Raw genomic sequence first — 21167 nt, 5'->3', positions numbered from 1 at the left:
TCTCCTAGAGTAACTGCATGTCTCCTGGAATCTCCTCCATACTCCTAAGACTGTGGTGGGAGACACAGCAAACCTTCTGGCAATGGGACGTATTGATGTGCCATCCTGGAGGAGTTGGACTGCCTGTGCAACCTCTATAGGGTCCAGGTATGGCCTCATGCTACCAGTAGTGACACTGAGCCGAGCCAAATGGAAAACTAGTGAAAAACAGTCAGAAAAGAGGAGTAGGGAAAAAATGTCAGTTTCCTCCACTTATAAAACCATTCCTGTTTTAGAGGTTATCTCATTGTTGCCCATCTAGTGCATCTGCTGTTAATTTTTTTTTAACACCAAAGCAACTGAAACTGATTAAAAAGTGTTCCTTTAATTTTTTCGAGCAATATATTATTGAATCATGACAAAAGTGATGATGGTAGCATTTCCTGGACTATATTCAGAAAAATATTGATAATGGGAAGGGGATCAGGAGAATTTGTGGGACATAGCTCTCTAAGAGCTGACACTGTTCCTGGAATTTAGGATCAGTCCTGAGAGCTGTAGCATCTGCAGCAATGCAGCAATGCAGCAATGCAGCAATGCAGCAATAGGCTCAGCACACCCAATATGTTATAATATGGGGAGCTGAGGGTCCATTGGGATGGGCAGAGAGATATTTAGGTTATCAGGCAGGAGAAGCACAACGGCTAAGTGGTTAGCACTTCCACCTGGCAGCACTAGGGTTGTCTGTTTGAACCCCAACCACGGCACTACCTGCCTGGAGTTTGCTTGTTCACCCTGTGCCTGTGTGGGTTTCCCCTGGGTACTCCGGATTCCTCCCACACTCCAAAGACATGCTGGTAGGTTAATTGGATCCTGTTGAAATTGGCCCTAGTATGTGTATGTATGAATGTGTGTTAGGGAACTTAGATTGTAAGCTCCTTGAGGGCAGGGACTGATGTGAGTGTAGAGCGCTCAGTAAATTTACAGCATTGGATAGATTGGAGAAGGATTATAACCCTTGTCAGTTTTTATTGCTGTCTGTGCCCCCGTTAGGGAGATTCACCCTCTCTATTTGTCCTGGTAACCATTATCATTGAAAGTGAAAGTAAAATAAAATCCCACATCTTGGGTTGTCCCCAGAAAAGTAATAGAAGGGAATTCTTCCAATGGGGACACTAGTTCTAGTGATCTGGGGGTTCCTAAAGAATTTGCAGGGATTTCCTCTCACTTCCCGTTTGCCTATGGGGCAGAAAGTGAAGGGAAATCTCCGCAATGGGACACAGATGGCAAAAAAACAAAACAAAAAAAACATCTGAGAAGGTATAACCCTCCATTATGCTATCTAAAACGGAAAAAAGTCTTGCCTTTAGTTCTACTTTAAATCTACAATGTAAAATCATTCAGTGTACTTATCAAAAACTGGTCAGATTGCTTTTCTACAAAGGCAAGACAAGAGATCAAAAAAAAAAAAAATATTAACATGTTACGAATATTTTTCTGTAACATACAAATAATAAATAAATTAAATGTATAGCCATAGCAGGAAAGAATATATTTCTTATTAGAAAAAAAAAAGAAATTAACTTACCTTAAGTAGAAATCTTACTAGCAAAGCTGTGATTAGTATCAGGAGGAGCCCAACAACAATGGCTAATACAAATAATTCCGTAGGATCTTCTGAAATTAGAATTATTAAGAAGAGAATTTTATAGAATTTAATAATATCCTAATGAAAATACACACGTAAATACATCTTAAATACTTCTCCAGCCAGCTACAATAAAAATTAAGCTACTGTATTAATGACAGCAGGTACAAGTTCTACTCTAATGTCCTTGCCAACCATTTTGCCACTTTTACAAAATAAAGGATTCCCAGAACACTATGTGTTAGCCAAAGAGACTCATCCTGACAGCACTCTGGTGCCTACCACTGGTGTCTGGAAAGATGGAGAACATTCTAGAAGTAGTGGGTGTAGGTGAGGAGGAGTTGTCTTGTATATTTTTGGACTCTCAGTCATTCCCCAGGAGTGGGCCTGGAAGGGAACTGGGATAACCCATAAATAGAAATGGGCCATGCTAGGAGGGGAGTTGGACAGAAGATGTAGATGGAGTGCTGAGGAGAGGCTGTCAATAGCCCTTAAGGAACCCCTGCCGGTGAGGGATCTTACCTCGGGCTGGGAGCTCAGGAGAGCTGGCCTGGAAGGATCCCACCACAGGAGACAGTTGGAGGGATTCATGCTGGGAGAGGCAGCAGAAAGGAGCAATCAGAGACAGTGAGTAGATCAGCGCAGTGCAGGGACAAGACAAGGGGAGAGATTGTCAGCTGTAGCAGTGCTCTCTTAAAGACAGCGGTGTGCCACGTCTTCATTTGCCTTGCCTTGGTAAATCTCCATGAGTGTGTGTCAGTTGGGCAGAACTGGTGCAGAGAGTCAGTTGGGAGGACTAGGAGGAAGAGCAGCCAGGCCTGGCTGGAGGCAGCCAGGTGGGCTAGCATTTCTGTAAGCAAGTGAAACTGGGATCAGTGGCCACAGGGAAGCCGGAGAGATGTTCACTCTATTAGTGCTACTTTTGCCAACTGACTGAGAGTTCCTGCTTGTAATGGGTCTTTGCTGAACTAACAATATACTGCTAGTTCCACCAGAAGTGAGCAGCAGGAACCACTATTGTGCAGAGAGAAGAAAGAAGAGGATTCTTTGTAAATAGGGAGGAAGTTGTCCCTCTGGTTTGTGTTTGGACATTTTTCAAGTTGAGCATCCCATAAATTCCCCACCCCATCCAAGTTATCAACCCCTAATAAAAACAACAAAAACAAGCCAAGGACTGATCTTTCTGTGTTGGAGTAAATGAAGGAAATGCTAAGTGACTGGCTGTGCAAGCAGTGGGGAACCCCCAACTCAGCAGCTCTTATAAGGGGTGTTCTACATTTTTTTTCATTACTTCTATGCATTGTATTGCAAAATTGGGTGTTGTGATATTATTATTATTATTATTATACATGATTTATATAGCGCCAACAGTTTGTGCAGCGCTTTACAATGTGAGGGAAGACAATACAGTTACAATACAATTCAATACAGGAGGAACTAGAGGGCCCTGCTCGTTAGAGCTTACAATCTAGAAGGGAGGGTCAAGTGAAACAAAAGACAATAACCGAGGGGGAAGGCAGGTGGATAAAATGGAGGTAGAGTTGTTAGGTGTGGGTAGGAAAGGCTTCTCTGAAGAGGAGGGTTTTCAGAGATCGCCTAAAAGCTAATAGAGTAGGAGATAAACTGACAGATAAGGGTAAGGAGTTCCATAGGATTGGAGAGGCTCTGGTAAAGTCCTGGAGGCGAGCATGGGAGGAGGTGACGAGGGAGCTAGAGAGCAGGAGGTTCTGAGATGAACGAAGAGAGCGATTAGGTTGGTATTTTGAGATGAGGCTGGTGATGTAGCTGGGGGTTAAGTTGTGGATGGCTTTGTAAGATGTTGTTAGTATTTTGAATTTGATTCGTTGGGTGAGCGGAAGCCAGTGGAGGGCTTGACAGAGAGGAGCGGCGGACACTGAGCGATTGGTAAGATGGATGAGTCTGGCGGCAGCATTCATGATTTATTGAAGGGGGGATAGCCTGTGTAGAGGTAAGCCAATGAGAAGGGAATTGCAGTAGTCGAGGCGCGAGATGACCAGGGAGTGAACTAGAAGCTTTGTTGTGTCTTTGGTTAGAAAGTGATATAACACAATTCACTTTTTAAATTAATTGCTAAGACTTCTGGTCTAAAGGCTGGTACACAATTGGTAGCACTGATTCATAGAGACTGTGATGGAACTGACCCACACTGTGCTTGAGTGCTTCCGTCAGAACGCCGCTTCCTCCAGTCGTGAACATAGATATCACATATTATAGCTGCCTATTGCAACCAAGAACTAGGCAGAACTCGTTTTAGCCGCAAATTTGGAACTGTTTATTGAACAAACTCACACAGAATATATACCCCATCAGGGCAGGTGCCTGATTACATTAACATATGCAGACAAAATTGTATACAGAAATAGAATAACAACACAAACAGTATGCTACTTTCCCACTAGCAATTCATAGCTGACAGTGATTTAATTAACTTGAGCTAATTAACTAGCCACCTGGACACTCAGAGGTCTCATTCCAGCAGACTTGCCGAGATCAAGTTCATGAAGTACAATACACATTATTACAAGTGTAAACAGATCCCTTAGCAGACAATAGGTGAGTTAATTAGCACATATGCAGCAATTGATGATATTGACTTTATATTTTATCCATGGTGTTTTCCACATGAGCCAGCTACAGTTCTGGCTGTCTCCACCTGCTGTATTTTCCGGCATTTTTTGCCTACAACTGAAGATAGATAATAGGATTAACTCTTTCCCCTTTTTGCATATTTAACAAGCTATGATATTATGTTATTCCTGTAGACATTTGTGTCCTTGTATAGGGCCTCCTTCTCTCTCCTGCTCCCCCAGCCATGGATATCTTTACCTGTACCTGTATCATTGTTCCCCAATGTGCATGGGTGCCGGTGGCTGTATGTACAATTTTTTCTCTGTGCTTGCATGGGCAAACACGCACATGATTTATTTATAATTTATTTATTTGTTTATTTATTTAGTGCTGGTTGTTCCCAGTTTCCACCATTGTATTTATCTGATATTTTTTTTTATTTTTTATAATGTGATGGATGTTATATTATGATCTGTGTAGACTAAAACTGGAATTCATATATTTAACTGTATGATGTTTCTCATAATTATATTTTTACATCTTTAGTTGTGTTAATTCATATCTTGGATCCTGAGGAAACCCCTAGTTCTGGGCAAAACGCGTAGATCCGGAATTACCCACATGTGCTCCAACTACTATTTTTTTGCCCAGCGAGGCACATCATGTATTGTTATTGTACTTATATATGTTAATGACTTTTAATGATGACATAATAATAAACTGTATTGTTTTTATAATTATTGTCTACATGTGTATTTATGCCGGGCGCCTCTTAAATCCCTCTTAGTGTTTCCATCCCTCTTGTAACGAGGCCCTTGCTCGCTCGCTTCCGCTCTCCCGACACTCCTCTGCTACTAGTGAGTCAGCTTGCAGATCGCAACATCTGATGGTTCGCTCAACCAAGGCTCCGGGATCCGAACTACAGCTATGTACCGTTCAGAATCCATTAGAACAAACACCAGGCAGGCTGTATGTAAGTTCAAACAGGAAAGACCTTTATTGGAAGTACACAACACACTTTTATACAGAATTTGGAACATCCCGCCCCCAACAACCGGTTTCCTATTGGTCAATTGTAAAGTACATGTAGTCCTTCTTCAGGTCCTCCTTAGCCATGCAAATGAGGACTTGAAAATGAGTCAGCAGGGATTGGTCCGATAGCTTGATTAGAAGGACTGTTATGTGTAATGAGACAGAAGCCCCAGGGGGCAATCAATGTACACAATAGCCAGACACAGAACAATGGAGCCATCTGGAGCCTTAAGACAGGGCAGAAGACCCCCCACTGTGTAACAGATTTCAAGGAGGAACACTTCCGCATTCCAAGGTTCATGACACCTCTTTTTCCCCAAAGGGAGAGAAAGGGGTTGGAATATCCTCCCCTTCTTCCTACTTTACTTTTTGAGGGATAGGGCCTTGACATGTAATTATGATTTTTTTTCTGATAAGGTGTTAAAACATAATCTAAAGAGGTAGGAAAATCCGCGCTTAGGATAGAAGGCTAGAAAGTTATCAACTAAGGCTGCTGCCCACTTCAAAAAATGCAACCCTAAAAGGGAAGCATCAAATGTGTGAAAAAAGAGGTGGGAAGTGATTGGCGCTGCCAGATAGGGATAAGGTAATAAAAAATGAAGACTGTATTACTTAATGGTGGTCGGTCACTCCTCAGATATGTTGCCAGGTGATTTTAAAATTGCACGTCTTAGGGAATAAAATGTAATTAGGTGGTAATTGGATTATATGGAAAGTAGTGATTGAAAGGTTAAAATTTAAAATTTAAAATGTATGTGCATCCGTATTAGATAAAAACATAAACAGTCAAAAGAATATAGATGTGGTATAAGTAATCCAATGTATAGTAGAAAATGTAGAGGTGGGGCAAAGGTAGCTGTGTACGTATTACACATCACCTCCGTCTATCGATCCCGAGGCTCGGAACGCACATCCGGCGGTTGGCACGCACGCTGATCCCAGGCGTGTACCGCGAGAGAGGAAGTTGCGGTTCCTATGCCAGACGGACGCGCTATCTGTTGACATTTTATGTGAGTACTTGTCTACTTTTATTGAAATAAAGATTTTAAGCGATTCTTCACTATCGGAGGCTTCTTTCCCTTTCTTATACCCGGGGATTGCTCTGGACATTTCCTGATTTACTGATGCTGTAAGCCAAATACCTATTTATTGTGGAGTGGAATCGAGTTATGGGAGGAAGGATAGGAGAAGTGACCAGATTGCCGGTGTATGGGAGCGATCCCCAAGATCGACCCGCTACTCACCCCCGCAGGGGTACTTGAATCTGGTAAGCACGGGACCTTAGGAAAAGGGGAGCACCCTACCTTCCGCCCACTCACTGCACTCCGGGCCATAGAGAAAAGAGCACCTTAACAATCTGTCTATGGACTATATATTTTTAGGACTTTTTGGATTTATTCACCAACTTTGATCGCATGACACCTGGATTTATTGGATGTGCCTATATATAGTTACATTTATTTATTTTGCTGAGCCTGCACTTTTTTCACCTTCTAAAGTTGCACTGCTACATCCGCATACGGGCAGCTATATTTATATTTTTTGCTGAGCTTGCACATAAATTCTACTGTATTTTTACTATTAGAGCTATATACACCTCAAGTGTATGAGTATATATATATATTTTTTCCTTGTTTACAAATAAGGCACATTTTCCATTTACCTGTACCTATTACTGCATTTTATTCCTTAACTTTGGTATTTATATGCACATGCACACTTATTACTACATGCTGCTTACACATATGACCATATGCACTTAGTCAGCGGATTTGCACACACTTGGAGATACACCTATTTATTTATTTATTTTGTTGGACCTGCACGATTTTACTGCGGGTTTTCCACATATATAATGGTCAGCGGATTTGCACATATTTGGTAATATATTCATTTATCTTGCTAGAGTTGCACAGGTCTATTGCTGGTTTAGCACATAGATATTTATTTGTTAGCTTATTTGCACTTATTTGGAAGTACATTTATTTATACCGCTAGATTTGCACAGGTTTATTGCTGGTTTTGCACACACTCTTATTTATACATTTTTTATAGCAATACGTACACAGCTACCTTTGCACCACCTCTACATTTTCTACTATACATTGGATTACTTATACCACATCTATATTCTTTGGAGTGTTTATGTTTTTACCTAATACAGATGCACATACATTTTAAATTTTAAATTTTAACCTTTCAATCACTACTTTCCATATAATCCAATTACCACCTAATTACATTTTATTCCCTAAGACGTGCAATTTTAAAATCACCTGGCAACATATCTGAGGAGTGACCGACCACCATTAAGTAATACAGTCTTTATTTTTTATTACCTTATCCCTATCTGGTAGCGCCAATCACTTACCCCCTCTTTTTAAAACAGAATCTCCCCCCACCTTCTCCCCTTTCAGTTAATTAGCACAATTAACAATGTGTGGAAGACAGGTGGTTGAGCTGATGATATCAGCATCTGCTATGAGTCTGACTGTGTGGAGCAGTCCCTATTGGTAATGGGCAGCTAGGCCCCAACAGGGATCCCGGGCCTAGAGTCCCAGAGTCTGTGTCTTGGGGAGACATGGAAAAATAAAAATAAGTGTGCTATCCTATGGGAGTATGTGATCACAAAAATCACTAGATATTTGAAAAACACACAAGAACCCGATGGTACTGTATATGAGTACTAGCATATACAAAATGCAATATTCCACTAAAGTGAATGTATTGTCCGTGGGAGACAGTATATATGAATGAATAGTCCAAGTCCTGTATACTCTGTATATGGCGATTAAAAAAATGTTCCTTCCGAATATAAAGGGTTGAATTGAAGTGAAGATCATAAGCAGCTCCCAAAGATGAATAAAAGATTGACAGCTAAAGTTCCAATACAGTGAATGATTAAGGCAATACCCGCTTACCAGCTAGCTGCGGGCAAGCAGCATGAAATCACCAGAGCTCTCAATGAATGAAGTACTGGGGAGACACGGACTTGAATACAAAGTAACATTACTCCAAGGCAGGGCTTTTTTTCTCAGAAAAAAGGTGCAGGAACTCAACTACGACCCCTCTTAAACCCCCTCCCCAAACTGGTCAAAATGTTACTAACAGTGAGAAGGTCTTAAAGGGGCATCAAATACCAGGAGTGCATTATGTACAGAGTTCAGTGGGTTTACGCACAGAGTGCAGAGTTCAGGAGTGTGCTACATATACAGTTCAGAGGTGCGCTACACACAGAGTGCAGAGTTCAGCCTTCTTCCACAGCTGCTTAGCTCTGCATCCCCATCCACATCTCACTTTTACCCCTCTTCTTCTCTAGTACCTCCCCTCACACTGTAGATGGCTTTGCCTCTTTCACTTGCAGGGACATCATCCAGTGTGGGTGTCAGCATTCACACTGCACCCCAGGCACCGGCATCTCCTTAGTCCTCATACTGCACTTGGAAAACACAGGAAGCCAGACCTCTGTGTTTACAAGTCAGCAGGGAGCAGAGGGTCTGAGCCAAAGGTGGTGGAACTGAGTTCCACCAAGTTCCAGCTTAAATAAAGCCCTGCTCCAAGAGTTAACACAGCATACACCCCACAAAGAGTAGTGTTCCCTTAAAAGCCAGGTCCCATAGTCAGTAGGCAAGAGGCTAGCCTGCAGTCCCCTCCAAAAGCCTCTGTCCCAGGTGAGTCCACCACAGAAACATTTATCTAATATGGCCATATTAGATCAATGATGTCACCATCATCCTTTTCCCTGGGTTGGGGAATTCCATGGCCATAGCTGGTCTGGCCGATATTACGTCACGGTTTCCCATGGGTTCACGCCAAACTGAATAATGTCCAAACCTTAGTTCATTCCTAATGACAATATCTGCTTTAAATCAATAGGTGAATGCGGTGCAGTGTTGGGAACCTTATATAAATCGCTCACAGGCCAAAGAAGCCTACTAAAATACCATTACATTGTTGTACTGTAATGTAATGCCCTTGAGTCCCTTAGGAATCACATCAAGATCCTGCATTCAATGAAACTTCATTTTACATGCCAACCATTTATCATATGTATATTCTAAGAATTACAAGAAAATGTGATAATAAAACGAAAACATGTTAATATTAGTAAAATTATTTTTGGACTGTTACTACACATACCATCAATGCTGACACTGTACTGCTGCTCCAGCGGCGTTCCATTATGTGAAAACATATGAGCTCTGTAGATTCCTTTATCTTTCTTTGTTACACTTTTTATGGTTATGGAGCCATCACTTAGGCTGGACAGTCTGTCCAAATAATTCTGGTTGAAAACACAAAAATCTCCACCTGGCTTAGTTACAGCAAATCGAATCGACCTTGGTGTGAGCCAGTCAATCGATCTGATTTCTTTTACATCATTTTGCAAAATCAGGTCTTTCCCTTCTGTCACACTAATGTTCCTTGTCCCTTTAAAAGACAATCAGTAAGACATGTTTAGTTAATTTGTTTGTAAAATCATGGCATCCAAAAAAAGATTTCTTTCAAAAAGGAAACTATAGTATATTATCAGCGTGAATAACCAAAATCGAGAATATTCATTTCTGTGAAATTTCAGGGGAAAAATGTAAAATGTTACCGTTTTGTCAAAATTCGTTGGGGACAACAAAGAAGGCACAATTAAGGGTGTAATCAGGGGCGGACTGAGCGGTCGGGCACTTCGGACTTGGTCCGAGGGCCCGTCCAGGAAGGGGGGCCCGTTGGTAAGGGAACACCTGCCGCCCAGTAGAATTAATTCACCCGATGTTGTCTCTGAGACAACATCGGGCTATCGGAGCCTGGCGGCCAGCGCCATTACCGCTCCGGGAGGAGGGGAGGTGCCCGGCACTGGGTTTCCAAGATGTCCACCGTCCTGTGAGCGGGGCGTGTCAGCGTCGCATACTGACGTCACATTGTGACGTTGTCATGCGCCGCCTCCACCGGCCGTGATACAGCTAGCCAGGGTAACCTCACTGGAGCTCCTGCCTGCTGATGCTGATGCCTGCCTTGCGATTCCAAAGGAAGGAGCATCTGATCCGGTCCGCCTGAAAAACTGACAGGCAGATCGGATTGGATCGGATCGCCCGTGTGAAAGGGGCCTTCCAGATAGCTAAAAAGATCAATGGGGTCAGTGGGAACTTACCAGAGAGGCAGAAATTGCTCATTGCTCAGGGAACCCCTAGCAACCTCTGGAGGAATCCTAGTTGAGAAACCTTAGCCGAAAGTATCTATTTTTAAAAAATACTGCAAAAATGCCTCAGTATTCATACAGCCATTGCAAATAAACCTTGCAATATGTCTACCAAATGTATCATCTATGACTATCAGCTTCATCTATTGGCTAAAATGCAGTATTTTCCTGAAATACTGCAATCTGGCAAATACTGTATTATGGCGATGGTTGTGTGAATGCCTCAGCATTCACACAACATTGTTTTTTTTTTTTTATATATATATAAATAGACCCCTAAGGGTGTGTATATGGAAGAGCCCTGGGGGCCATCATTTAAAAAAATTCAAAGATTTCTGAGTTTGAACATTTTTTTTTTTTTTTTTTACAGAATTCCGAGTTTGAAAGTCAGAATTCTGAGATTAAAAGTCAGAATTCTGACTTTGCATGTCAGAATTCTGAGATTACAAATTTGACCATGCTAAAATTTATTAAACACAATTCTAAGATTAAAAGTCAGAATTCTGAGATTAAGGGCTCTTTCACACGGCTGCTCCGCTGTTCTTATCCGCTGCGGGACTTTTTTTTTTTTTTCACGGAGCGGATGACACTTGTGTCATTCGCTCCGTGTGTCCGCATATCATCCCATCCGTTTACGGATGATATGCGGACATAATGTAAGTCAATGGCATTGCGGATGTCAGCGGATGACACCGCTGACATCCGATTTTCCTTCCTTTCCGTTTTTTGAACGGAGGAAAAATAGGGTTCTGTTCCGTTCCAAAAAACGGAACAGAACTGAAAGGAGGAAAATCGGATGTCAGCGGATGGTATTCCGCTGACATCCGCAATGCCATTGACTTACATTATGTCCGCAAATCATCCGCAAAAAAATAGGATGATTTGCGGACAAGCGGAGCGGCCGTGTGAAAGAGCCCTAAAAGTCAGAATTCTGAGATTACAAGTTTAACCATGCTAAAATTTATTAAACACAATTCTGAGATTAAAAGTCAGAATTCTGAGATTAAAAGTCAGAATTCTTAGATTAAAAGTCAGAATTCTGAGTTTAAAAGTCAGAATTCTGAGATACCTAAAGTAGTAGATATTTTATTATTCTATTTTACTAAAAAAAAAAAAAACAAAAAAAAAAAACTAAAGGTACTTGAATAAATACAGTAAACACTTACCAAGTGAAATGAAGTATGTTTTTTCTGCACAGAAAAAAAAAAAAAGAAAAAGTTCACCAGTTTGTCAACAAATCATATAAAATTAAAGTTAAATTTGTCCTGACAACAGTGGCCTCCAAGATGTAGACCAGAGGTGTTAAACTCACTTTTATCACGGGCTGCATTAGCATCATGGTTACTTTCAAAGAGCCGGTTGTATCTGTAATACTATATGCAGTAAATGCATTTACTCGTTATCATATTAAATAATTTCCTCTGCCTCTGCTTTTGATTAATATTGGTTTAAATAATAGCTCATTCTAAAAGTAGAAGTCTAGTAAAAACAATGGCAAGCAGATATTCAAGTATACAACTAGTGTACATTTTAAAAATTAATTAAAATTTTAAAAAATTTAAAAATTAATTTTATCAATTTTAAAATTAATTAAAAAATGAATTTTGTCACAGAATTGGATGTCAAAAGACCCCCCCCCCCCCATCAAGCCAAGAGTCCCCCACTCTCCCTTACATCACTGTGCTGCCGTCAGGAAGAAGTTGGGGGCAATGCTGGGAAGCAGAAGGTACAGGGTCTGGAGGAGGACCAGACCAGAGTCTACTAAAGGCTGAGACCAGAGGAAGTAGAGACAAGGGGGTGCTGCGGCTGCACAGAGAGGTGCAGGATCTGTAGGAGGAGTGGTGTCCTCCTCTCCGCTGCCGACTGCTGAGATGGGGATGGAGGGAGGCAGAAACGAGCCTCTTGGAGGGTGCACAGAGAAGTGCAGGATTTGGGGGAGTTCTATCCTCCTCTCTGCTGGTGTCTGCAGAGACAAGGTGAGGATGGAGACAAGGGGGGGGGGGGGTGTTGCAGCTGCTGGAGGTCCAGTTTTGGCTCACAGGCTTTGTGTTTGACACATGTGATGTAGAGGATACTCTGAATAGGTATGCCAATGATTGTTAAACTTTGCTAATAACTAAAGCACAATCAAGATTCTTTATAGTGAAACGCCAGACACTTTAAATGTAGATTTCAATTGAGTGGGCAATGTAAAGGCAATGTGAATTTTCTAACATGTTTTATTTATTGATAATCAGAGCTAAGATTACCTTTATTACATTTTTTCTTTACAACTTTATCACCCAAGCGCTCACTCCAATGGGAATAACAGGTGCACCACTCTCCCTGGGCGGGGAACCCCAATCAGAAGTGCATACAAAAGAGAGAAAAGGAGGCACAAACATCTGGTCCATTACCCTTTGGACACTTTAAAACTTTTATTAAAAAAGCCAAAAACATACTCACAGACATGAAGAACATATAATGCATAGAAGGAGTCCACCACATGTGGAGGTAGATGTCCCTATCGTTTGACCGCTGACGCGTTTCGGGAGACACGCTCCCTTCCTCAGAGCTAGTCCATCTTTCAGCAAGGTTTAGATTTATACTGGACATGCCATGGGAGCCGATACCCGACACCCATAAAAAGAAAGGTATATAGATATTATTTTTTTCCTCATTCCCCTTTTGTTAGCTAATTTGCTACTTGTTGTTGTATATTGTCCCGCCCAGTACACAGGGGGGTGGGGTTGGGAGGAGAGACGGGTGTTGGCTCTTTGGTGAGAAAATAGCTAGATAATGCTGGTCATCGTTCACCCAGAAATTGATAGACTGGAAGATAAGAACAGCGCCACTCTAAGTGCAGTAAAACCAATACTTTATTTGACATCTAATAATGCTGGGTACTCACAAGATAAACGATTAAAAAGCATGGTAAACGTATGTAGAAAGATCCATTAATCCAGTAACTGGGCGAGGAGGGGCTGATGTGCTCCAAATAGATCCGTCCGACTGCGGGAGTGAGCAGTATCCGGACCCCGAGGACACCTGCAACGCCTCCGGCGGCGGACTTCCGGGTTGGGCGTAGAGCGTGGGCGTGATGACGTAGGCGACGCGTTGTCGGAGCATGCGCTCCTTCCTCAGGCCTATGAACCTGTCATCTTGGAGAAGGGCATTATATAGGGGAGGAATGCTCGACTGCCGCAGGGTCCTAAGAGGAGTCCTATGCGGCAAATACCCTCACTGAGGACACCTGGACGGCAGTTCTAACCTAAGAGCTAAGCGGATATGGTAGAATATATGGACACAGGGTATACATCAATAGATAAAAGTGGTCATATAATACAAACTACAGGAAGAAAATAACAGACATGATGAATAAAAACCTAATAATAGGAAATATTATATCTGGAACCGATCCTAATGGCAGCAACAAATAATAATGATAATAATAAATAATAAATAATGATAAATAAAAATTGAATAAAAAAATTTTTTTATATATAATAAAATAAAATAAATGAATAATAATAAAAAAAAATATATATAATTATGAAATAATAATAATTAAATGAAAATTAAATTAAAAAATACTAATTAATAAGAATGAAAAAAAAAAATAAAATAAAATAAAAAAAATTTAACAAACAAACTAAATGAAACCTGATGGAATAACTTTTAATGGATGGAGCTAGTGACAATTTAGATAAAAAGAAGGGGAGTAGTAGGCTATAGTTTTTATACAAGTCTAGTTGGTATTTTAAACTTGATAGTGAATGAAGGTTGTGACACTGTATGCATGTGCACACAGTTCCCCTCCTTCACATCTAAAAGTAGGTTGCGAGAGTGTATGCTATAGCCTACTACTCCCCTTCTTTTTATCTAAATTGTCACTAGCTCCATCCATTCAAAGTTATTCCATCAGGTTTCATTTAGTTTGTTTGTTTAATTTTTTTTTTTTTTTTCATTTTTATTAATTAGTATTTTTTAATTTAATTTTTTAATTTAATTTTCATTTAATTATTATTATTTCATAATTATATATATATATTTTTTTATTATTATTCATTTATTTTATTTTATTATATATAAAAAACATTTTTTATTCAAATTTTATTTATCATTATTTATTATTTATTATTATCATTATTATTTGTTGCTGCCATTAGGATCGGTTCCAGATATAATATTTCCTATTATTAGGTTTTTATTCATCATGTCTGTTATTTCCTTCCTGTAGTTTGTATTATATGACCACTTTTATCTATTGATGTATACCCTGTGTCCATATATTCTACCATATCCGCTTAGCTCTTAGGTTAGAACTGCCGTCCAGGTGTCCTCAGTGAGGGTATTTGCCGCATAGGACTCCTCTTAGGACCCTGCGGCAGTCGAGCATTCCTCCCCTATATAATGCCCTTCTCCAAGATGGCAGGTTCATAGGCCTGAGGAAGGAGCGCATGCTCCGACAACGCGTCGCCTACGTCATCACGCCCACGCTCTACGCCCAACCCGGAAGTCCGCCGCCGGAGGCGTTGCAGGTGTCCTCGGGGTCCGGATACTGCTCACTCCCGCAGTCGGACGGATCTATTTGGAGCACATCAGCCCCTCCTCGCCCAGTTACTGGATTAATGGATCTTTCTACATACGTTTACCATGCTTTTTAATCGTTTATCTTGTGAGTACCCAGCATTATTAGATGTCAAATAAAGTATTGGTTTTACTGCACTTAGAGTGGCGCTGTTCTTATCTTCCAGTATATTGCAAGTTCCTTCTCGTCTTGAGAATCAGCAGCCTTCTGGAGTGCACAGACCGGTGCTTCCTATGGACTTTTTGGACTTTGCCACACAACATCCAGGTCCGTGCATCTTCCCATTAATATTTTCCTAGGAGGTTATTGAGGTTCATTTTTGAGTCCTGTTGCGCCAGTTTTTTTATGTTAGAAATTGATAGAGCTGCCATTGGGGAAAAGGCTGCTTCCATTGATCTGACCAAGGTCTGGTAAAAATGACCGGCCTTATGCTCCACAACCTATTAATTATGCTAGGAACAAGCCAGGGCAGTATAATACAAGCCAGGTGACAAACCAAGGACTGACCCCTGCAGTCTTTATAAAAAGATGTCACTTGTGCAATCATGTCATTCATTTTTGTCCTGCATTTATCACCAAATTCAGTTTGCCCAATTAGCAACGACAAAGAAATCTTCAGGATTTGTCAGATCTTTAACCACTTCCCATCGCTGCACTGCATATTTACGTCGGCAGTGTGGCACTCCCAGGCAAAATCACGTGCATAGGCGTCATCTGCCTGGGAGGCCACTAGAGGGCAAGTGCGTGCCGCCAGCGGTGCGCTCCCGCCACTGCTCGTCCCCGGGGAAGCCAGTGAAGTCAGAATTGGCGTAACAGCGTGGTTGCGATCCAGAAGTCCCGACCGGTTTCGTCAGCACGTAGGCTGTCGTTGTCAAGGGTCATATGACAACGACAGCCTACGTGCTGACGAAACCGGTCGGGACTTCTGGTTCGCAATCACGCTGTTACGCCACTTCCAGGTGACACGCAAAGAGCGAAGCGGAAGCGATACTTGCCTGCGTTATCCCCGGATTTTGTCTGATTGAATGCCCGTTGTTTTTTACCGAATGTAAGTGCATCTACCTTATTTTATTAAACTACCTGAACGTACTCCGCTATATTGGCCTTCCTTTCATTTATTTAACCTCTGAGGAGCGTTGGGTTGGCAGAGGAGTGCGGAGCATACTTATGTAACAGGCGGTTGTAAGGTGGATCTGTCTGGAGGGCTCAGACACACTCTGGATTCTGAATCTCTACATTGTGTACAACTCCGCTTGCATTGACCTTGCATTGACCCCCTATAACTAAGGGGTCGGTGCCTTCTGGTAAGCGTTCTCACACACCGGGTGTCCATGTGGTGAAGGGATTGAAGAGTCTATACATATGAGGAGAAGTCATCCTTTAGAGACTGCACCATTTCAAGTTCTTTGTTGGTGTATGGGACTTTATTCACTATCCTACTACTACCCTCACTAGATTTGTGGATGCACACTGTACTCAGTTATTTGATTATGTTATTTATGGACTCGCATTACATTATGTTTATTTAGTGCACTATAGGGGAGCGCAGCATTGTATACTTTAGGAATAGTTTTATTTCATTTATACGTTTTCACGGTTTTGTTGCAGCCCCCTTTTTTGGTATTATACCATCTTATAATTGTGTTACACATATATATTGCACTGCACAGATTTAATATTTACTTTTGAGTGTTGATCATTTAGTTCTTCCATTTTGAATGTTGATCATTTAGTTCTTCCATTTTGAGTGTTGATCATTTAGTTCTTCCATTCGCGCAGGTACTGTTGGCGATTAACGCCAATTTTTTAAATTTTATTTTCGATCTCCCACATGACCTACATTTTTTACAAATTTTTCCTCTTTTCAGAATTATAAACATGATTAACTTACTGTAAATGCTGAGATGATACATTTCTGTATAGAGTTCTTTATTGATCAGATGTATATCGGCTGAGTATTTTCCTCTGTCTTCTATACGTAGATCAAAGATAATCAGTGAGCCGGTACTAGTACTATTCAATCTTTCTTGATACCTGAACTCTTGAACATGCAGAGATCCGTTTGTAAATGTTGTGGCGATATGTTTACCATAGTCATTCATCCAGAAAATGTCTTCCACTAGGTACATTAGATGTTCAGGCAATGGTAGAGTCACCTCCTGCTCCTCATAGGATTGTACATAGACTGTCTTCATATTTGCGCTTTCAGAAATCACACCTAGTTAACAATGGAAACCTTTATTTTGGGGTAGGTGGGTATAGGTTGAAACATTAAGTTTTCAGCTTATTAGAGGGGAGAGGATATGTCTGTAAGATATAAGAACTGAGCAACATCAGACAGATCCATGGTTAGTAGAAGTCCTTGGCAGAGGACATGCCCTGCTGAGGAAACTAACCCTAGTGATGGGGTCCTTTAGGCCCTTTCTTAGTTGACTTATACAACTGGAGAGACAAAATTCAAAGTTAGGACATTGATGGGTTCCTGGGCTAGCTGATGACTGATGAGGTCAGTGACTATTCCACTGGGTATGGAGCATTACAGTGCAAGATTCCTCACCCCCTGCCATGATTTGAGTTATTGGCCCAAAAAGGAAGTATTTTTACCACCTTTTTGGGTTGCTAATGAAGCAACGTATGGCAGAAGGATGAGAACTTTTGACTAATCGATCCAATGTCACAGTCATTAGAAGCCCAAAGTCACTTTAACTTTCTCTCTTAATGTGTTCATTTAAAATATATCTGTGTTTAACCCATGTAAGGCAAAGAGGCATGTTCAAGTCACTGGCCCCTTTCCCAGGAGCACATTCTACATTTTCCATTGGCTCCTCCAGTGTTCAGTTCAGCCACTGGGAGCAAAAACAAACCTGATACATCCAGGTATGGAAGAGCATTTGACTCACTCCCATGTGACATTGTTGGTGCTTGGCCCTGCACTGTCACATGGGGGGGAGATATTCCTCAGCCCTAGGGAAGTTCAATTTTAAATGCTCACAGAATGCTGTGTTTCCTAATTCTTAAGCCTCGTACACACGCAACGAATTTCCGCCGACCGATCGTCCGTCTTTTGTCCAGAGTTGTGTTTTGTTGCTTGGAATGTGCCTAGACTGCACACGAAATTTTCCCGCACGACAAAATTCTACTTCAGAAGTGATGTCATGTGTTGGTTTGCTTTCTTTGTGTTCTTTCTTCTCTGAGCATGCCCAGACTTGCTCATTAGATTTTTCCCTGTCAAAATCTGTACTGACTGCACGAAAATCGGACGTGTTTTGACGGCGGACAAAAATTTTATAGCCTGCACACCAGAATTTTTTCGGCCGAAAAGTCGAAGTCGGTTGTCGGAAGCATCATACTAACAAGCCGAAAATCGGCAGATCGGTCGTCGGACGAAAATTCCCTGCCGAATTTCGACGCGTGTGTACGGGGCTTTAGAGTCTGAATGACGGGGAAGAAAATGAAAGGCAAGTATAAGCTGTTTGTTTGTCTTGCATGGGCAAAAATACTACCCTTACACATCACTTAGTATGTATGTACTCAAAATAAAAACTATATCTGAAGCTAGGTCCTTTTTAAAAGCTAGCCATTTTTTATTGTTCTGTCTCATCTACATTTATTTTTCTGTGTTGAATTTAACTACAGTGCATCTGGAAAGTATTCACATCGCTTCACTTTTTTCACATTTTGTTATATTACAGCCTTATTCCATAATTGATTAAACTCATTATTTCCCTCACAATTCACCAAACTATCCCCCATAATGACAATGTGAAAGAAGTTTGTCTGAAATCTTTGCAAATTTATTAAAAATAAAAAAACGAAAAAAAATCCCATGTACACAAGTATTCACAGCCTTTGCCATGACACTTAAAATTGAGCTCAGGTACATCCTGTTTCCACTGATCATTCTTGAGATGTTTCTACAACTTGATTGGACTCCACCTGTGGTAAATTCAGTTGATTGGACATGATTTGGAAAGGCACACGCCTGTCTATATAAGGTCCCACAGTTAACAGTGCATGTCAGAGCACAAACCAAGCCATGAAGTCCAAGGAATTGTCTGTAGACGCACAGAAAAACAAAGAAAGTGCCTCTAGTATCGGTGGACTACCCCAGTCCGTTTTGGGCAGCAAGACCTTAGCCATCTGAGACGCCAGTTGTGAGTCCCGTGGGGAGTGTGGTCGGGGGGCTTGGATTCCAAGCGCAGGAGAAGGGTGTTTACACCTTATTGTTTTGGAATTGTCTGTAGACCTCTGAGACAGGATTGTATGGAGGCCCAGATCTGGGGAAGGGTACATAAAAATATCTGCAGCATTGAAGGTCCCAATGAGCACAGTGGCCTCCGTCATCCATAAATGGAAGAAGTTTGGAACCACCAGGACTCTTCCTAGTGGGGGCCATCCAGCCCAACTGAGCAATAGGGGGAAAAGGGTCTTAGTCAGGGAGTCGACCAACAACCCGAATGTCACTCTGACAGAGCTCCAGTGTTTCTCTGTGGAGAGAGGAGAACCTTCCAGAAGAACAACCATCTCTGCAGCACTCCACCAATCAGGCCTGGATAGTGGAGTGGCCAGATAGAAGCCCTGAGGGACTCTCAGACCATGAAACACAAAATTCTCTGGTCTGATGAAACAAAGTATGGACTCTTTGGCTTGAATTATAAGCATTTTGTCTGAAGGAAACCAGGCACCACTCATCACCTGGCCTATACCATCCCTACTGTGAAGCATGGTGGTGGCAGCATCATGCTGTGGGGATGTTTTTCAGTGGCAGGAACAGGGAGACTGGTCAGGATCAAGGGGGAAGATGAATGCAGCAATGTACAGAGACATCCTTGATGAAAACCTGCTCCAGAGCGCACTGGACCTCAGACTGGGGCGAAGGTTCATCTTCCAACAGGACAACAACCCTAAGCACACAAGATAACAAAGGAGTGGCTACTGGACAACTCTGAGAATATCCTTGAGTGGCCCAGCCAGATCTGAAAATGGCTGTGCTCCGACGCTCCCCATCCAACCTGATGGAGCTTGAGAGGTCCTGCAAAGAAGAATGGGAGAAACTGCCCAAAAATAGGTGTGCCAAGCTTGTAGCATCATACTCAAAAAGACTTGAGGCTGTAATTGGTGCCACATGTTCTTCAACAAAGTATTGAGCAAAGTCTGTAAATACTTATATACATGGGATTTTTTTTTCATTTTAATTTTTTTTATAAATTTGCAAAGATTTCAAACAAACATCTATTACATTGTCATTATGGGAAAATAATGAATTTAATCCACTTTGGAATAAGGCTTTAACATAACTAAATGTGGAAAAAGTGAAGCGCTGTGAATACTTTCTAGATGCACTGTACATCAAGTTTCTATTGCTTTGATGTATTTATCTAGTGGTGGTTTAGGGCCACTACAATGTGTTTTAGTAGTTCCTTCTATTGTCCACTGCCATTTAATGCTAGTTAGTTAGGTCCCAGATCTTTTAAAAAATATAACTGAACTGATGAAATTAACAGTTCGCATGTGTGAAAAGGGCCTTCGTGTTTCTTTCATGTTCATTCAGTCAGTGTTGGATAGGGCTTACAAAGTTAATGGGGGAGATTAACTAAAGCCCCGTACACACGATAAGAAAATCTATAGGGAAATTTCGTCCGACGACCGATCTGCCGATTTTTCGGATTGCTAGTATGGTGCTTTCGACAGTCGACTCCGACTTTTCGGCTGACAAAATCCTGATGTGCAGGCTATAAAATTTTTGTCCTCCGTCAACACAACGTCCGATTTTCATCTCATTAGTACAGATTTAGTACAGTACAGAAAAAAACTCTTAAGAGCAAAACTAGGCATGCTCAGAGACGAAAGAACACATAGAAAACAATACAACACATGACATCACTTCTGAAGTAGAATTCTGTCGTACGGGAAAATTCGTATGAAAAAAACCTCTTCACTTTCCACATCAGACTAGCGTGCCACAAAAAACGGACGGCAGATCGCTCGATAATCTGATCGTGTGTACGGGGCTTAAAACTGGAGCACTCAGAATCTGGTACAGCTGTGCATGGTAGCCAACCAGTTTCTAATTTCAGCTTGTTCAATTAATCTTTGACAAAAAAACCTGGAAGCTAATTGATTTGTATACAGAGCTGCACCAGATCTTGCGCAATGCA

General features: G+C 41.4%; 1 protein-coding gene across 1 annotated transcript in view; it reads right to left on the bottom strand.

Annotated features, from left to right (window-relative positions):
* Positions 1–9258: 9258 nt before the first annotated feature.
* Positions 9259–21167, bottom strand: part of LOC309569091 (uncharacterized protein) — a gene marked incomplete at both ends in the record, with an annotated part of 119989 nt that continues 108080 nt past the window's right edge. The window contains 3 exons of the mRNA XM_082274855.1: positions 9259–9305; positions 9389–9679; positions 16901–17227. Coding sequence (XP_082130981.1) covers positions 9259–9305; positions 9389–9679; positions 16901–17227 — 665 coding nt within the window. The remainder of the gene's footprint in view (positions 9306–9388; positions 9680–16900; positions 17228–21167) is intronic.

This window comes from Pelophylax lessonae (assembly GCF_965119305.1).
Source record: "Pelophylax lessonae genome assembly, chromosome: 13".
NCBI classification, from domain to species: Eukaryota; Metazoa; Chordata; class Amphibia; order Anura; family Ranidae; genus Pelophylax; species Pelophylax lessonae.
This window is presented reverse-complemented; position numbering and strand designations above follow the sequence as displayed.